Source organism: Balaenoptera physalus (assembly GCF_965194825.1).
Source record: "Balaenoptera physalus genome assembly, chromosome: 6".
NCBI classification, from domain to species: Eukaryota; Metazoa; Chordata; class Mammalia; order Artiodactyla; family Balaenopteridae; genus Balaenoptera; species Balaenoptera physalus.
The window spans coordinates 87100074-87120858 of NC_138885.1; the positions used below are offsets into that span (position 1 = coordinate 87100074).

At 37.1% G+C, this 20785-nt stretch overlaps 1 protein-coding gene across 1 annotated transcript in view; it reads right to left on the reverse strand.

Moving 5' to 3' along the window:
- The window catches only part of DNAH7 (dynein axonemal heavy chain 7), a 234348-nt gene that overhangs the window by 195711 nt on the left and 17852 nt on the right, over positions 1-20785 (reverse strand). Inside the window, exons 7-11 of the mRNA XM_082466856.1 lie at positions 19940-20015; positions 18434-18559; positions 13156-13275; positions 4638-4821; positions 3811-3990 (exon numbers count right to left, since the gene is read on the reverse strand). Of these exons, the coding sequence (XP_082322982.1) occupies positions 3811-3990; positions 4638-4821; positions 13156-13275; positions 18434-18559; positions 19940-20015 (686 nt within the window). The remainder of the gene's footprint in view (positions 1-3810; positions 3991-4637; positions 4822-13155; positions 13276-18433; positions 18560-19939; positions 20016-20785) is intronic.

Here is a 20785-nt window from a genome sequence, read left to right on the forward strand (position 1 = left end):
ATGCTCTCTACCTGTTGTCCAGAAAAAGGGATTTTTAACTGTAACAAACAAAAATCATTGCCAGTAGTGAATATTCTACAGCTTTCAAATTGAGAATATGAAAGGATTCCTTAGAGAACTGGGTAATTTGTTCAGGTATCCAGGATGCATTTGTCCGCTATGCCCACTAGTGGACATTTCAGGAAATCACACTTTTTCAGAACTAGATGCTTCATGACAACATTAGTGAATCCCACCACCATCACCACTACCTCACCCCCCAGGGCACAGCAGATACTTGGTGTCATCTTTTTTGAAAAAGAACTTTAGGATAAAGCAATATATATTATGTACTTCAATGTGAAATTGTTGGATCTAATGTGAAGCTCATTAATATTCAAGTACCCTCTGTATCACTTGTTTCCAAACTTGAGGGATTGCCAGAATCATCTAGGGATATTTTACCAGTATACCTACTTCTGAGTACAGACTGTCATTGCAAATTTACATCTCTAGGTGCAGGGAATGGGGGTGGCGGGGACCCCTGGATTTGTATTTTTAAAAGTCACCACATGATGCTGGTACATAGGGTTTTAGAATCATTACCCCACGTATAATTCCCCAGGTAAGACCTATCTCTCAAAATTTGATACCAGAAAAAATACCTGAGCAGTCTAAAACTTGTTATATTTTCCTCTTTACTGTAGAAACCAGGAAGCTTAGAGCCATATTTTATAAGCATAAAATCATAGCAACTGTCTTCATTCAGATGATTATACTTTTTTCCACTTCGAACTTTATCTAGTAACTCTTATTAACTTATTATATCTGTCTGTTTCATAAGCTACATCTAGTCATTCTTGAGGAAGGCAGGGTATGAACAGAATAGAAAAGGATGCAATAGGTGAACTGGAATTAAACAAAAAAAACAAAGTAAACAGTAAGTTTCTTGAGAGACTTCTATTTATGGTAATATGAGGAATAGATACCCTGTTTCAAAACAACGACCTAGTTCAAAACACATAAATATGCTGGGGAAAATGCCAAATATAACTTTTATAATGCATGGTTAAGGCAGTAAAATAATAAGGAAAGTCTAAGGGGCCAAACATGAGAGAATACATGAATCGGGAGGTAACTATATGCGGACGTGAGCAGCTTCCCTGGGGACTCTGCAGATCCCTGGTGGCCTAAGCTTTGCTTTAATGAGTCTCCAGCAGGATGGGCACATGTGTGGGGCTGGGTGGCATGGGTGAGAGAATGGCGGTCAGGAAACGAAGCCTCAAGCCTGAGTAAGGTGGGAAGTCAACTGATACCCCTACATAAAGCCAGGAACAATGAAAAGTGACACAACCTCACAATGAGGGTTCTGAGGACACAAAACTTCAGAATGCTGAAAGCTGACAGAACCTTTAAATGAGGGGGCAAGAAAGGAAAATGTCTTGTTTGGGCCTTGTTTTTCAGTGGAGAAGAGAAAGGATCTTTGTCTTAACAATTTGGAACCACAAGCCTGTTCTCATACACATTTGGGTAAACACTCACACTGCCAGTGTCGTCCACAAAATCCTCAGGCAAGAATTTTGGTTAAAAGGGTCCTGGGGGCTTCCCTGGCGGCGCAGTGGTTAAGAATCCGCCTGCCAATGCAGGGGACATGGGTTCGAGCCCTGGTCCGGGAAGATCCCACATGCTGCGGAGCAACTAAGCCCATGTGCCACAACTACTGAGCCTGCGAGCCACAACTACTGAAGTCCATGTGCCTAGAGCCCATGCTCTGCAACAAGAGAAGCCACTGCAATGAGAAGCCCGCTCCCCGCAACGAAGAGTAGCCCCCACTCACCGCAACTAAAGAAAGCCTGCGCAGCAACAAAGACCCAACGCAGCCAAATAAATAAATAAATAAATAAAAATAAAGTTCCCTTAAAAAAAAAAAATCATTAAAAAAAAAAGGGTCCTGGATTTGCAGGGGCCTCCAGAGCACATGTCAAGAGAATATGCAAAACCCAGAGGAACCAACCCAAATCAAGGCCTCAAAGACTTCCCTGCATAAAGTTCTTACGTGTATAAGCCCATAATAATAAAGGAAAAACACCCACAGAAATAGACCACCAGGAGCAGGAGTCAGATCAGCAAACAGAGAAGAGTAATGAATACATGACTAAGTACAAGAGACTATCAAAAATGACCAGGCCTAGTTGAAAAAAAGAAAAGTTAACGGATTCTGAGAAAATAAAAATAAAATGATAAAAAAATTAGAAGCTCTATGAAGAAGAAAATATTCTCAAAATGAATAATGTCACAATCACAGTGTTAAGTAAAATAAAACAAGTCATGGACTATTTATAAGATGACTCCATCTATACAAAGACATAGAAAAACCAAAGAGAAATTGTTTACAGATATACAGACATGTAGTAAGTTTATGTTTAAGAATTCAGAATAATAACTACAAAATTCCCAATGGTCACTGCAGCACTGTTTACAATATCCAGAACATGGAAGCAACCTAAATGTCCACCAATAGAGGAATGGATAAAGAAGATGTGGTATATATATACAATGGAATATTACTCAGCCATAAAAAAGAACAAAATAATGCCATTTGCAACTACATGGATGGACCTAGAGATTGTCATACTGAGTAAAGTCAGACAGAGAATGACAGGTGTCATATGATATCGCTTATGTGTGGTATCTAAAAAAATGGTACAAATGAACCAATCTACAAAACAGAAATAGAGTCACAGATGCAGAAAACAAACTTATGGTTACGAAGGGGGAAGGGAAGGGCGATAAACTGTGAGATTGGGATTGACATATACCCACTACTATACATAAAATAGATAACTAATAAGAACCTACTGTATAGCACAGGGAACTCCACTCAATACTCTGTAATGACCTATATGGGAATAGAACATAAAAAAGAGTGGATATATGTATATGTATAACTGATTCACTTTGCTGTACAGCAGAAATTAACACAACATTGTAAATCAACTATACTCCAATAAAAATTAATTTAAAAAATAACTACAAAGTGCAAGATAGTGATTCCTTTGCTAGAAGGTAGAAGGATAGGGATATGAACAGGGAAGACCAATTGGCAGGTAGAATTTAAAGGTAATAGTCATTGTTTAAGTCAGATTGAAGGTATGAAGGTGTTAACTCTATTACTGCTTAAAACTTTAAACACTAGCCTCCTGTACTCTTTTGTATGTATGAAATATTCGTACACTATTTTAAAAATGAAAAAGGGAGAAGAAAGCTACTGTTTGGACTTACGAAACTTGAAAAGCTTTTAAGTTAAGGAATTTTCAGACATGCTCATTTCATATACTAGACTGCAATAACTACTGTTGAAATATCGTAGTTCAGCAGAACTTTGCTAAATATTTGGCCAGAGAGAGAAGGGAAGTAGGATCTATGATTTGGAAGTAAGGAGACATGACTATTCCTGGAAGAAGGTGTATCAGGAAGGTAGCTAATTGGAGGAGAGTTTTACGGAGCTGGAAAAGTGTAACAGCAGTCAACAGCATGGTGTGAATGCTACAGCAAATGCTCACTGACGGCTTCAAACCAGATCACAACTTTAATTCTTCCCCCTCAGAAAGTTTTCAGCTGAGTTTAATAGAAGACTGGTCTAAGAAAGCAGTATTTAAGAGAAGCTAATGGGAAAATAGTATGTTTTTAAAGCAAAACTGCCTTATAAGCCAATGTTACTAGGCCATTTGTATTCTGTAAAGCAGAGGATACCTGTCTATACTAAAAGAAGTTATTTGAAGCAAATACCATCATGCAAATTGAAGCAATCAGAATATCCTTATTACTTACCCACTTGGAATACAATTTTGCCTCAACTCTTGGCACGAAACTGACAGCCTTAATCATGACATCATAAACATTTAGAAGGATGTCTATATAGTCATTGAAATCAGGTTCAAACTTAATGGTGTCATTATCAAGAATCAGCCTCATGACAAAACCTGGATGTTCAAAAGCTCTAACAGAATCCTGCAACAAAGAAGTTATATATATATAATAAAGTATACATATATATATGCATATGAATTGTGATAGACTAAGGAGTGCACTGGTCCCAGTTAGGATACATGGGAACTCACCCTTCTTCTTATGCCCTAGACAGTTAAGCCAAAGAGGAACTGTACCAAAAAGGGCAAGAGCCATTCCCAGCTAGACTTGTTGGTATCTAGTATCCACTGAGCCTACAGATCAACTATAGGGTCACGATTCCAGAAAAAGGAAGATGTGCACAGCAGTGGGGCTCTAGAATCATGAAAGAAGGAGCCCAAGAGGAGAACATTCGAATTCCCAGACTCCACTCACCCTGTAACAGGACCTTCTTCCAGAAAGAAAAGAGTTCTTTGGAGAAATCTTCCCCAGCCCTCATAAGCCAAATTTCCCAATTATGGGAATTTTTACTTATTTCCACTAACCTCACCAATGTGATGATAATAATATATCCTACATATGCAGGTTGACATTAAGTCTTTTTTTAAAACAACACGTAAGTGTAATAGGTCTAAAGATACACTTTCTGCTCTTCCACTGGTAAAGGTTATTTTATAATTATCCACTCTGAAAGAATTGAAGATAAATAAACTGGTAAATGAATATTGGTGTAACTGAACATTACTTACGGGGGGTTGTGCAATTAAGTCTGTGAAATCTTGCATGGAAACCAAAGCGAGGTCCTGCAGCTGTAAAGTCATAAGTGTAGCAGCACAGTTGAAAAAAGATTCCAACTTGGCACTGCTGTCCCCAGTTGGCAATAGCTTTTTTTTATTACCTTGGTAATAAATATTCTGCACTTCTGGAAACCACCTTGAAAGAACAAAAGACTTTTAAAAGTTAATATTTTCAGTGAATTACTCCTCTTACATTAAGCATCAACAGTAACTTCTGAACATCTAAAGGTCTTTATAGAGAGGTATATTGCCAAGTCACATTATCTACTCTCTGAAATGTAAGCGCTAGCATATTTCACTCCTCCTGGGAAAAGAAATTTTAATCATAGCCAATGGAAAATGGCTCAACGACATGATGCTGTGATAAAAAGGTAAATCGAACTCCTGGAACCATGATTCCTGCACTTTTTGAATAATATGACAATTAACTTTATTGGATATTACAAGATACTCCTCCCCAGTCTCTGAAATTGCTCTTCAGGGAATGGATTTGTCAGTTTAAAGCTAAAATGTGAATAACATTAAATCAAGGGAGGGCTTATTTGGCTCAGCCCACTTGGTAATTTATGTTATTCTATCTATTTCACAATGGTAGTTGAAAACAAGACACAAAACAACAAAATCAAGTATATTATTTTTTTATCCTCCTTAATGAGAAATCCTGAAAGAGTGACCGATTTAAAACAAGTTTCAAATGTATATGTGTCCTTGTAATAAAAGGAAAACAGTGAAATTCATAAACAGATACATTATGATGATAACAAGTGAAGTTTTCAGTTTACAAAACCACTGTCCAACACTAAAATTAAGGAATATTTGTACCTCTCTCATAAGAGATAATTTTTAAAAACAAGGAGTCAATATAAGTTCAAGAGTTGCCTGAGTGCTCCAAGAGAGATCAAAGTTTTAAATGTATGTATTCATCACTTTAACAAATACGTGTTTAGTGCCTACTGTGTGCTAGGGACAGTGTCATGGGAGATATGAAAAGATATGACATGATCCCTTCTCTCTCATAATAATGAAGGCAATGTGTCATGGCAGAAAAACAGCTTTGAAATCAAAGAATAGAGACATAATTTTCTATTTAAGTAGTAGAGAAGGGTTCTATACTGAAGATGGCAAATTTCACTGAAGAATAGATAAAAATGAAGTGAGGAAGACCCTGAGAAAAGGATCTGAAGTAGAAGATACTAAGAAAAATAGGTGGGAGAGGTAGGGCTAATATATCTGATCATTTCACTGTCTATAATGGAGCTAATACACTAGAAAATAGGAATAAATAAGTGGGGGGAAGTCTGTGAGGCCTTTTGCAGAACTTGGGAGCTAAACACAAGCACCTGGGACAGGCTCACACGCTGTGAACACACCGCAGATGTTTCTGCAGCTGGGCATCACCGTTAAAGCAATAGGTAAAAGGACAAAGGAGGACAAGTAGCCAATACTAAGTAGAGAAGGGCAATGCCAGATTAATGAAGGGGATTGAGAAATCTCCAGTAGTTCAGGCAAGAGATATACTAAGTCCAGGGCTGTAAGACTGGAAAAAGGACAAAGAACAGAAAATACATTGAAAAAAATTAGTCATTCAATCATTGTCTCAAAAATACTTACAGGGTTTCCTATTATGTACAAAACATTTGAGGTACTAAATATTACTCAGTCCTCAAAGTACTTATAGGTGAGTGGAGGGGAAAATGCACACACATACATTATAAAAGGAAAAAGTAGTAAGAGAACAAAGTGTCAGAGGCATTCAGAAGGAAGAGATCACTTTTGATGAGGTAACAGTAAAGATTTCACGGAAGAAGGGTCATTTGGTCTGCACACTGAAAGACACAAGAGGGGCTTCTCCAGGAATGAGCTGCATTATGTGCTGTAAATAGCGTGAGGCATAATTTTTTTTATTGAGGTATAACTGATATAACATTATATTAGTTTCAGGTGTACAACATGACAACTGAATATTTGTATGTATTGCAAAATGATCACAATAATCCTAGTTAACACTGGTCACCATAATTAAAATTTTGTTCTTCTTGGGATGAGAACTTTTAAGATCTACTCTCCTAGAAACTTTTAAATACACAACACAGTATTGTTAACTGTAGTCACCACGCTGTGTACTACATCTCCATGGGTTATTTATTTTATAAATATAAATTTGTACATTCTAACGCTCTTCAACCATTTCATCCACCCCTTACTCCCTTCCTTTAGCAACCACCAATCTGCCCTCTGCATCTATGAGCTTGGTTTTTGTTGTTGTTGTTTTAGGTTCCGCATACAAGTGAGACCATATAGTATTTGTCTTTCTCTGTTTGACATATTTCACTTAGCATAACATCTCCACAGCCCATCCATGCTGTTGCAACATCTTCTTTATCCATTCATCAATCGATGAACATTTAGGTTGCTTCCATGTCTTGGCTATTGTAAATAATGCTCCAATGAACATGGAGGTGCACATATCTTTTCAAATTAGTGTTTTCCTTTTCTTCAAGTAAACACCCAGAAGTGGACGTGCTGGACCATACGGTAGTTCTCTTTTTAAATTTTTTAGGAACTTCCATACTGTTTTCCACAGTGGCTGCACCAATTTACATTTTCAGCAACGGTGCACGAGAGTTCACTTTTCCCCACCTCCTCACCAACACTTGTTACTTCTTGTCTTTTTGATAATAGTCATTCTAACAAGTGTGAAGTGATATCTCACTGTGGTTTTGATTTGCATTCCCCTGATAATTAGTCATGTTGGGCATCTTTTCATGTACCTGTTATTTATCTGTATGTCTTCTTTGGAAAAATGTCTATTCAGATCTTCCGACCATTTTTAATCTAATTGTTTTTTGCTATCACATTGTATGAGTTCTTTATATATTTTGGATATTAACTACTCATTAGATATATATAGTCGCAAACATTTTCTCCCATTCAGTAGCCTGCCTTTACATTTTGCTGATGGTTGCTTTTGCTGTGTAAAGTTTTTATAAATATGTGTATAAAACATAAAATTTTGCTAATACTATCCAAGAGGTTCTTACTCTGTTTTAATCCCCTTAACCTCTGATTAAATCTGATACAATTATGTCTGCAAAGATGACAATGCTAAGAGTCACAGAGTTTAAGTGGGGAGCAACTGAGCAACTTTCAAATTTTCCTAGAATTCCCATCTCACAGATGGAAACAAACAAGGAGTAACTAATTATTTTAAAAACCAACAGTTGGTTAAAAAGGAGAACAAAGAGTCTACAGATTTACCAATTGGATAGATATTTAACAGTGGTAAGGTATGGTTACAGGCTAATCTTAGAAGCCATGCCGTTTTCAATTTAACGTGACTATTTCTACAGGCATGGCCCAAGGTGAAAGTTTTTTCAGAACTGAGAATAGAAAAGATAGGTTAGGTCCAGGTTGCAGAAGACCTTAAAAGGCAGGTTAAGAATTGTGGATTTATTTTGTCAAGAAACGGAAGGCACTGAACGAGGGGATGTTTTAAGATTCACCTGGCAGTGGTTTGTAGGCTATATGGGAGGATAAAAGGGCCCGCCAAGGGTAGTAGCAGTGGGAATTGACAGAAAGGAGTACACATAGAAGATTCTTCTGAGAGAGGATCAAGAATACTTGGTGTCCATAAAAGAAGTCTCAGTAAATATAAAATGATGAAAATCATACAAAATTAGAAAATCAGTAACAGAAGGACACTGTGGAAATTCACAAATATGCAGAAATTAAACAACATAGTCCTAAACAGGCAATGAGTTAAAAAAAAAAAAAAAACCACAAGGGAAATTAGAAAATAATTTGAGATGAATGAAACTGAAAACACCATATATCAAAATTCATTGGATACAGAAGAGTAGTGGTCAGACTTTAGACCTGTAAACACATTAAAATATATTTAAAAGATCTTAATCCAACAGTCTAAACTTCTACTAGAAGTCAGAAAAAGAGAGAGTACTAAATTCAAAACAAGGAGAAGGAAGAAAGAGAGATCTGAGTGGAAACAAACAAAATAAAGAATAGAAAAATAGAGAAAATCAGCAAAGCCAAAAGCTGGTTCTTTAATAAGATCAGCAAAATTGACAAACCTATAGCTAGACTGACCAAGAAAAAAAAAAAGAGAAGACTCAAACTGTTAAAATTAGAAATGAAAAAAAGGAGACATTAATATTGACCTTATAGAAATAAAGGGAACATAATAAACAACTCTATGCCAACAAATTAGATAACCTAGCAAATTCCTAGAAAGACACAACCTACCAAAACTGACTCAAGAAGAAACAGAAAACATGAATAGACTTATTACAAGTAAATACATTAATTATCAAAAAAATTCTAAGAGAATTAAAAGGCCAGGATCCAGGAATAGGTGGCTTCACTGGTGAGTTCTACCAAATGTTTAAAGAAGAATTAACACCAATCCTTCACAAAGCCTTCCAAAAAGAAAAAAGAGAAAGGAATGCTTCCTAACTGATTCCATGAGGACAATATTATCATAATACCAAAACAAGACAAAGATATCACAAGAAGAAGAAAACTACAGGTCAATACCCTTGATAAATATAGACACAAATATCCTCAACAAAATACAAACTGAATTTAGCAGCATATAAAAATGATTATAGGGCTTCCCCGGTGGCGCAGCAGTTGAGAGTCTGCCTGCCAATGCAGGGGACACGGGTTCGAGCCCTGGTCTGGGAGGATCCCACATGTCGTGGAGCAACTGGGCCCGTGAGCCACAATTACTGAGCCTGCGCGTCTGGAGCCTGTGCTCCGCCACAAGAGAGGCCGCGATAGTGAGAAGCTCGCGCACTGCGATGAAGAGTGGCCCCCGCCTGCCACAACTAGAGAAAGCCCTCGCACAGAAACGAAGACCCAACACAGCCATAAATAAATAAATAAATAAATAAATAAATAAAAGATTATACTCCATGACCAAGTGGAATGCAAGGTTGCCTCAATATATTAAACCCATGGTAATATACCATATTAGCAGAGTAACAGAAAAAACTAATTATCATCTCAATAGATGCAGGAAAAGCATTTGGCAACTCTACATTATTTCATAATAAAAACAATTAAGAAACTAAAAAGTAAAGGGAAATTCCTCAACCTGATAAAGGGCACCAACACAGCTAACTTAATGTCAGAGGAAGACTGAAAGCCTTTCCTCTGACATCCGGAACAAAATAAGGATGTCCACTCTTGCCACTTCCATTCAACATTGCATTGGAGGTTCTAACCAGAGCAATTAGGCAAGGAAAAGAAAAGAAAAAAACAACACATGCAGGTAGGAAATGAAGAATTAGAACAAGTTCTATTTGCAGATGACACAATCTTACATAGAATACACACGTACACACAAACTATTTGAGCTAATAAACAAGTTTAGTAAGGTTGCAGGATATAAAATCAATATACAAAAAATAGACTTCATCAAAATTAAAAATATTTGTGCTTCAAATAACATTATCAAGAAAGTGAAAGGACAAACCTCATAATGGGAGAAATATTTGAAAATCATAACTGATGAGGGTCTACTAAAGTACTCAGAATATACAGTCAGCCCTCTGTATCCATGGGTTCCACATCCGTGGACTCAACCAACTACAGATTGAAAATATCAGGAAAAAATTCCAGAAAGTTCCAGAAAGCAAAACTTGAATTCTCCATGTGCCAGCAACTATTTACATAGCATTTATACTGTATTTACAACTACTTACATAGCATTTATATTGTATTAAGTATTATAAGTAATCTGAGATAATTTGGAGGATATGTGTAGGTTATATGCAAATACTATGCCATATTATATAAGGGACTTGAGCATCTGTGGATTTTGGTATCTGCTGCGGGGGAGGGGGTGTTTCTTGGAATCAATCCCCCATGGATACTAAGGGATGACTGTATAAAGAACTCTTACAACTCAAAAATAAAAAGACATAACAATATAAAATGAGCAATGATTTGGATATTTATCCAAAAAGATAAATAAATGGACAATAGACATGTGAAAAAAAGCTCAACATCATTAGTCACTGAGGAAATGCAAAGCAAAATCACAATGAGATAGCACTTCACATCCACTAGGATGGCTATAATTAAAAAGAAGGGCAATAACAGACACTGGCAAGGATGTAGAGAAATTGAATGGTAGGAATACATTGTTGTTAGGGATGTAAAATCTTACAAACCCTTTGGAAAACATCATGGCAGTTCCTCAAAAAGTTAAATATAGTTATCATATAACCCAGCAATTTCACTCCTAGGTATACAACGAAGAGAACTGAAAACAAATGTTTATGCAAAACAAATGCTCATGGAAGCATTATCCAGAATAGCCAAAAAGTAGAAACAACCCACACTGATGAATAGATCAGCAAAATGTGGTATTAATATATTCTGCAATGGATTATTATTTGGCCATGAGAAGAAATAAAGTATTGATACATGCTATAACATGGATGAACCTTGAAAACATTATGCTTAGTGTACAAAGTCAGACATAAATATGGTATCATTCCACTTAGAGGAACTGTCCAGAGTAGGGAAATCTACAGGGACAGAAAGTACGTCAGTGGTTGCTAGGGGCTTGTCAGGGTGGAATGGGAGTGACTGCTAACAGATACAGGGTTTCATCTGAGGGTGATGGAATTAGTGATGACCACTGCATAATCTTGTGAATACATTATAAACCACTGAATTATACACATTAAAGTGGTGAATTTTATGATCAGTGAAATATATCTCAACAAGAAAAGAACAGTTAGCAATACACTGAAGATGGCTGGGGGCAGGCTGGGGATGGTGAGGAGGTACATGATGAGCAAAAGAGACAGAAAAAGTCGAAAAGTTTTCAACTTGGCCTGAGAATGGTCCAGAGGAGGAAGAATGGCAGGCTTGGAAGAAAGAATGAGCACTGTTACGGAAATGCTGAGAATCAGGTGCTGACGTGGCATTCCACTGGAGATATACAGTAGAAAATTTATAAGAAGGGCACAGAGCTCAGAAAACATAACATCTTGAGACAGCTAAGACAGACGAAGTCATGAAACTGTCGAGAATATAGAGAAGAAAAACAAAAGCAAACACCTGGAGAGCCCCTACCCTTAGAAAAGATAGTAAGATTAAGTAGAGTCAGAAAAAGAGATCAAAAAAGAAATGGGCACAGGGACACAGAACAGAGACTTACAGAAGGCGGTGGTGATAAACCACAGCAATTGCTGAGTGGAAGCGGAGGGTAAGGACTAAGAGAAGACATTAGGGTTTGGCATAGATGTCATAATTAATCATTTACTAATTGTTTCTCCACTTCGGTGAGCTCATGTTCTGCCTTTTAGCCATGATAAACACATTCTGGCTCACTATGTAAAGTATGGTCAGAGGGTTCTTCCCTTAGAATCAATCAGGAGGCATCAAGAGATACAGTTAATCAATCTACATCTCTCAGCAAAATCATTCAATAAAGGTTTATCCTCTACTCTGTACTTTGACACACCCAGTCTACTAAAATTTGCAGTGGGAATGTATTCCTGGGGTAGAACCCTGAAGTTATAGATCAAGATAATTTACTCTTATTCTGTCCTTATGGGGTCATATTCTCCTCTGCAATTAATTATGCACTTTCATTCTGCACCTCTCCCCTATTTTTTTTATGTGAACTAAATACTAATACTAAATAGAAGTCTAAAGTTCTTTCAAGTAATGTCAGACAAAGAATTTGATTCTAACGTATTAGAGAAGAAAAAATATAAAGGGAAGATTCAGTCTTAAACTGTCAAGATACACTTCTAAGTACCTTTTGGAAATCATGAGGCCATGCTGGAGTTTCATGTCCTCTGTAATCTTAAATTTGATCTAATATTAATGTCCCATTTATAATAACTTAATGGCCCATGACAAAGACAATTTTACTGTATTGTTTCAGAACATATTATCTGGCACCAGTATCGATAATTATCACATGTGACTATCCCAATTTGAAGGGCCAATCCAAGATGATGTTTAATTAAGTCTAACTTCCCAATACGACTATAAACTCCTTTAAAGAATATATTTTCCCCACCTAAGCATTCTTTAAACTCTTCTGCATCCTCCATCCAAAACCAAAATGTAACAGGCACATTACCTTGCATGTATTACCAGTAGATTCAAATAAATCTCTGGTGAACGATTAGTTGATGATCATTCCCCCATGTTATCCACCCCTACTCTCAGAGCAGAGGGTAGAAATCAGACGTTGAGAAAAAGTATCAATTATCATCATTTTAGTTTCTGTACAATCTATGCTGTGTAGAACATCTGGATAGACATCACAGAGCAAGGCAGTTAAAGATATCATATTTAACTCTCAAACGGAAATGATTACAAACTTTTTAAAATGAGATTTTCTAAAAGCAGTTAAACTGCAGTAGCCCACTAATCACATTTTTAAATTTATGTTTTCATACATGAAACTTCAAAACTTTACATTTTAAGTAGAGTCTCTTTGGCAGATTCCATGTGTTTCATGACAATGCTCTGAAAAGTCGACAGCTCTAATGCATCCTGGCAATTGTGAAATTCTTCTACATCAACTAAACGTAACTTTCTGCAAGAGATGAAAATGAACAGTGATTTAAGTATGAGGGTTTTTTTTTTTAATTTAACATTTTGTTAATTGATCCCTTCTCAAAAAATGATATTCCTAGGTTTTATCACTAAAATTTGTGCTCCATAAAAATATTCAAGAACATATTTTAATTTAAAAAATAATTAATATAATTAAATTCAGCAGGAACACAATCTGATATTATGAAACTGTGCTGTGCAGTAGAAGAAGGACGTAATAACTGAAATTTGATGGATAGGTTAGACTGATTTTTGCTTTCAAACTGGAACAATTAAAACAGAAAAAGAGGCAGGGCTCAAAACTTACAAGGTCCACTCCTCCTAAAACAAAAATTCCACCCTTTCTGAAAAGAGAGCAACCCTGGATATTGGAAAGCCATGAAGTGAGGGAGTTCTCACACCTAATTAAGACTCAGTGTACAAAAATCTTTTGAACCTGTCTGGATTTGATTTTTTCAGAAAACACAGTGCTTACTCCAGCCAAGAGTTTTCAATTCTGACTACAACACTATGATCTTTGTTATATACACGCTTTAGTCAGTTAAGAAGTTTCTCTGGCAGATTAAAGTGAAAGAACAATGCTACCTATTAGTACCATTGTATTAGTCACCTCAATTTAACTACAGATTTCTTCCCTATTATAGAAATTGCTATTTAATTTCCACATGATTAAATGATTTCTATGTTATCTGAAAGATAGGAAACACTATTAAAAACATCACTTTTAATTTTTACTTAAAACACAATGTAAAATACTGATTAGTAAACAAAACACGTTTCACATCTATTTATATTCCTTTCACAAGCCAAAGTCCATCTCTTAGGTTACCATGAGGTTAGTACATGACATCGGTGATACATTAGGCACAAAGTAGGTATAACCATTGCTGGAGAATCTTTGGTAATGCGTTATTCTGGGCAACTGAGCAGTATAAAGCAATGTTTTAAATAAAATACTTTTAAAATGTAGCATGACAGCACACACTAAACATAATCTGCTCTCTTTATGCTTCTTGGTCAACATTTTCAACATGACTTTATGTTTTAAAGCTGTAGCTATAAATCAGGGTACAGGTGCATGCCGTGTGAAGCAGCACTGAATGAGAGCAGTTGCTAGGGCACGAGCACCTAGAATTCACTTTGCCACTCAGCAACCAGACCAGTTTTCCCTGCACTTCCTCAGTGTTTGATTTAGAGACAATTCTAAGCACAGGCCACCCATCTTTCATGTTTTGAGATTGATAGGCCTTTATAGAAGTTTCACAGAACTTTCTCATGAAATCTCTGCTGATAACATTCCCTGTTTGGTCCATAGGCTGAATGGTTAAGAAGATGGGAAAAATACCACCAGACACTGGTCCTACTTTCTCAGGACAATTCCTACAATAATCTGGCAGTAGAACAACAGTTTTAACCACTGGTTAAAGACTACAGGAAGAGTCAGGAAAAAGATGACTCAACCAAATAACAGCCCCAAATCACCCAGACTGTTAACCTCAGGTTCTTCTCTGAACTCTTCCTATCCCTTACCTGCCGCATGCAAGCGGACGTCAATTCCGGGAGACTCAGCTGTCAGTCACGGATCCCTCCCACCTGCCACTTGATGCTCATCACAGTCTGAAACCCACCTTGATCTTTGGATCCATCACTGATTTCAGGCGGAGGGACTTCAACATTCCTGGCCCAACACTCTGGACTCAACACCAAGTCAGTCTCTGATTTTGATCTCTGGTTCTCAAAGCTAATCTCACTTCTCACGGGGCCCAAGTTGCCCCTTAACTACCACTCCAAGTGCCTACATTTCTTGCTTGATCCATGAATTTAGAAACAAGTTCTGCTCTTGCCAGCTCTCCTTCATTACATTCAAAGTAGCACACTCTAGGCAGTGCTCTGCACTCGCTTCCTTCACTTACTAATACATCCTGGAGACCATTCCATATTAGCACGTTGATACTGTTCTCATTCATATTTCATAGCTGTGTAATAATATTCCATTGTGTGACTGTACCATCACTCATTGAACCAGTCCACTATCAATGGTTACTTGGTTGTTTCCAGGCTAATCCTCTTAACAAATGGCACAATAAAGAACCCTGAATCTCTATCACTTCCTATATTTTCATGTGTATCTCTAGACTAATTTCCCAGGAGTGAGATTGCTGGATTCAAGTGTAAATGAATTTGTAATTTTGATAGATATGACTGGATTCCCTTCAAAAGGGTGCCCATTTCTCCAACCTTCACTAACAAAGCACGATGTCAATATTTTGGAATTTTGTCAATTCCATAGGAAATAGAATGATATCTCAGTGTAGTTTTTATTTCAATCTCTTCGCATTTTTCTTATTATGAGTTAAGCATCGTTTTAATATGTTTAAGATTGATCAAGTTGTACCCTCTCTGAGTACTGTACAGTAAATGAATCCACAGTGTTCTAGAAGTATTTTCTTGGACTCGCCTTGATCAAATCATGAATTTCAAAAGTTGTTCTTTATCTTCTTATTTTCTTAGACATCCTCCTATTTATACTGCAATTTATATCCTATGATAATTTCTATACTCGTATATACACTGTATATACATGTGTCCCCGACATGCACCATTTTTCAAGCAAAAATACCTGTGTGCTGTGTAGGTTTTTGACTGCATTATAAATGCCATCGCTGACATTACTAAGTGGGTTCTGGAAGCATAAATACTGAATGACATGAACTGGCACACTTCCGTCTAGAGAGCACCCCCGTTGATAGACGTGCGCCTATTCGTGCATTTCAGAGCCATTCAGATGATTTTTTCGTATCACCATCCCCCAACCCACAGCCATACACAGAGACGTCCTGTACCTTCAAGACCTGCTGAGATTCAGGGCGAATGACTGTTAACCCAGAGTAAGGATGCCCTGCGTGTTCAATGCTGGCTTCTCCTCAGAGGGGCAGCACTTGGGTCTGCCCATCCCACTCTTAATATTCACACAGAGGGTAAAAACAACTTAGGGCGGCAAAGGCAACATAGGAGTTCGTGGGGCTCTCTTCCCCACCCACAGACTGCAAAGCTTCTTTCTCATTTGTCTTTACCCTGGAAGCTCTGAGGTTTGCTTCAGCTGCTGCAACTAACACCTCTGCCACCACAGCCCTGGACACTAATTTTGGACATATCTACTATTTACTGTTTTCTTATCTCGGCTTTGTTACTTTTTCTTCTTCCCCTTCCTCCTTTCGTTTTCTTGTCTCTTGACTCCTGACATTGTACAACAGACAAAGTCTAGCCCTTAATGAACAATATTAGGCCAGTGGTGCTCATCCCCCAGCATCCAGCCCAGTGTCTTCTAGCAGTTCCATGTATGAATGAATGGATATTAAAAAAATAAACACTGTGGTGGTGTTTTGAAAATGAAATGTACTACTGCATGTAAACATCCTTTGTGAAAGTGATATACTGTATTGTATGATCTCATCACTGCAGACAAAATGAGATCATGGGCCTTGTCAGGGAGAAATATTTGAGTCTCAATACCCAAAAGAAACGAAATGAGAAAAGCATGGGGCAGGGAGATGGCCTCTTCCTATAAGATAAATTCAAGAAGACAAAGAAATCCACATTATACAATGCAAAGTTGAAAGGATGTGCTTTCTAGGAGTAAACAGTCTCACTGACAAAAGCCAGTTTTATGCTATGTGTGTAGATACACGTATGTGGATATACATATATATTTGGCTACATGAGCACAAAGAAAAATATGGGAAGATGCCCCACTAATGGTTATCATGTCTTTGGCTGGGTTGGTAGAAAGAAGGGCATGTATGAGGAAAAGAAAGGCCAGGCTGGTGGGAGTCAGGCAAAGTAAAGAAAAAAGGGCTGCACTTAAAAAGCGTATATGATCACATTTGTGTAGTCATATTAATTACATATGTATCTGTGGAAAGAAATTACATTAAAATTTGTTTAAAAAAGGAAGGAAGGGATGGAGTGAGGGAGGGGAGGGGCCTTAGACACCACAAGCCCACACTCATCTCACAGGCGGGAACTGCAGAGCCTCTGATGGGAGGGTGGCAGAGCTGGGGCGATTCTGGATGGCTTGGCTTCCTGGAGCAGGACCAGGAGCAGGGTTAGGGTTAGGTGCTCCTGGGCACTAAGGATCCCAACTTCGGAAGGAGCGCAGAGAAGTTGGTCAGTGAGGTCCCCCTAGTGTATGTGCAGGGGTGCTTTCCAGAGCAGAGACAACAGCTGTGCTTCTGTAGCACCCAAAGCTCTTAGCTTTCCCTTTGCTGGCCTGCAGGAGGCGAGAAAATGTGCTCATTATTGTGTTCTCGGGACAATACCTGCAATTAAGAACCAGGAGACCCTGGAGAACAGATTGCATGTAAACTGGGGCTTTGGCTGGGAGAGTGAGAAAAGGCTCATGGGACCACCTTGGAGGCCAGGCTGCCATGTCCTCTATCACGAGACAGGGACCCATTCAGGTTTTGAGAGGGCTCCTTTAAGAAAAATGATATAAATCTGTATTACTGCTGCATATTTTACAAATAGGTATGTCCACGTGTACCTATTGCTAGGATGCCCCCTCAGTGCCTTGGAAGGGGCGGCACAAGGGACGGAATATGAAGCCGGAGCTTCTAAACTGCGAGGTAAACTGTCCTCAGCCCTAGGGCCAAGGTCTGTAACTCCATAGCGCCCACCAGCCTTCACATCCAGCTCTGCACCTTTCGCACCATGACGACGCCCACAAGGAGATGCATGATCCCCAACAGTCGCCCAGAAACTTCACCTCATGCTAATCACATGGGCAGCATTACCTCGGTTTCTAAACAATACAGATGACTGTACCAGCTAATGTTCTGTGGGATTTAAAACGAGGCATGGCGATTCAGCCCCTTAACTGTGATTACCCCTTAAAGTATATATGGTAACCTGGCGGGGGTGGGGAAGGGAGAACTGGATAAGACATAATGGCGACGCTCACTTTTACCGTATACACTTCTATGTTATTTAAAACCATGCTTACTTAGGTTAGATTTGTAATTATTTTTAAAATTTATAGTTAAAGTAGTAAAAGAAATAATTAAGATGTAATAATTTTCATCTCTCTTAAACAAAACAACAACAACAAAAAAAACCTCAGTAAGTCCAGAAATACTTACTTAAAAGTACTGTGCCACAAATCTAGCACCGCCAACATTGTAGGGTTCATTGCGTTCAAGTGATCCCTAATATAACTGCTTGCAGCTAAAAAAGATTTCCTCCAAGGTTTTGGAAGAATTTCCATTCTGAAAGCAAAGAGAAAATAGTCATCTTCTTTAAAAAATCAGAAAGTCTCATAATAGTCAAAGTACTTTTTGAGTAATAATTTTATTTGAGTAATAATTTTTTTGAGTTTAATTTGAATTAAAAATAGGATTTATCCCTCATGGTAATAACAAAACATGTAATTATGTTTTAAAGTATATAAAAGTCATACTCTTTGTGGTTTAGTATAATTTTTAACTAACGCAGATAAAATTAGATTTGACTTTTTATCACATAGGCAATTGTTTTTCTCTAAAGGCTTGATGTGATGGAGTCCACAAATAACTAATAGTGATCAAACAGGAAGAGTAGCCAGCTACGTTTTATATATATCTTAAAAGATTTTTTTTTAAGGAAACATTTAAACATTTTATGTCCCTATTGTTTTTAAAACATTTTAAGAATATACTCCAGCCTGGAAATCTTCTTGAACTTCACCTCTGACTGTGTAAAGGTCACTTACAAAATCATAAACACTAACATTCTACTTAAAGTTATTTATTCTGTAACTCCTCCGACTTGACTAATCATCTTTTACATACTAAAGATGTGCCATCTTCATCTTTCAGAGTATATTTAAACATTTACATTTTATGCCTGTAAATTTTTTTTACTCTCATTGATTTTAAACACTTAGTCTTGTTTTAATATATAGTAAAGTTAATTCAGTTTTTCCTTTGTGGTCATATCACCTTTATAATTACAAAGGATAGTTTTTGTTTATCCCTGGGAGAAAAGCTGTTCTCCATAGAAGATACATTGACTTTTTCTTTTTAGTTGTTAAAAGAAACAATTTGGGGCACTTTTAAATGATACAAAAGAAACAAAGTAAAACTGAAGTGGTTACTTAATCATATAAGTTCTATTCTTCAAACTATTTAAGTGATGTATTCCTAAATGTTATTTTAGGGAAAATATATAGCACGTGGATTTTCCCATATGTGTTCTATATTTTAATCCATGTAATATATTCTGTGTTTGCATATTTTCTGCAACATTCCCAGTGTGTTTTGGGGCATTCAAATTGCCATCAAGCTTTCATGTCCCTATTACATCTAAAGCTGTGCTTGGAGCTGTGGAGATAAAAAGATCTGTATCAAGGTCTTTCACCAGAGCACTTATGTTTTAACCAGGTAGGCATCCATCTGTCAGTGTGTGTTTGCCTACCCATCTATCCATCAATTTGTAAACATAACATGTTAGGGCTTAAATACATAAATAAAGATAGTATGATCAGTTGTATATATGCAGTACACAAATTATAAACATATATGAGAAAATATAACCAGTGTATAAATATATCCACATACAGAGAAATGACTGCAAAAAGTCAATATTCTTAGTGAAACTTGATTGCTTACTCAGCACGATGGGGTGGAAGTTCTTCTACCTTTTTGTCATCTTCCTTTTCTCTAGGATCTTTTAAAACAAAATCAACTAAAAGAAAATTGAAAAGTTCTGATCAACAACCTTATAGTAATTATAGTATTTCCCAAGCAATTGTAAAACTAATTCCTTTAAAATTGTTTACGTTAAGTTTTTTTAAATAATGAGCGATTTGTGCATTTATAAACACAAGAAAATTTTAAAATTTTTATGAGAAAATCTATGATGTCTGTGTCTTTGAGAATATATATACACTCTTTCTTAACAATGTTCCTGTTCTTTCATTCGAAAATCATTGCTCTTAATATTATTGATACATTTTCCTTTTTAGCTCTTCCACCAAAAGTGTTCTTGTTGAATTGAAGATCAACAATACAGAGTAGCAGTAGTTTCCCTTCACTGAGGAAAGATACATATTGCTTTGTTGTTCTCTTTTAAACTGCTTAAGAGCATAGAACTACCTTGTTATGAAATCAGTAAAGTGAGCTACTTCTGCCTCTGCAGTCTTTAATTCAGTTAAGTCTAACTTTCTTGCTTTTCTTTGAAGATGCTCTTTCTAAAATGCAAATATGTTTTTATCCCTCTGCCTAAAATCCTTCAGTGACTCTCCTTTACCTTCAAATGCTTAAAAGAAAGCATGTAGGGCCCTTAATATTCTATCCCCTTCCCAAAATGCACCCTCTTCTTTGGCCATCAGAGCTGCTTGCAAGGTCGGAAGAGCCTTTCACTCTTGTCTGCCATCATTCCCACCATTTCCTAGGCCATGCATGTTTCCTAGTATGTAATGTTCATCCTTCACAACTCAGTTCAGGTGTCACAGA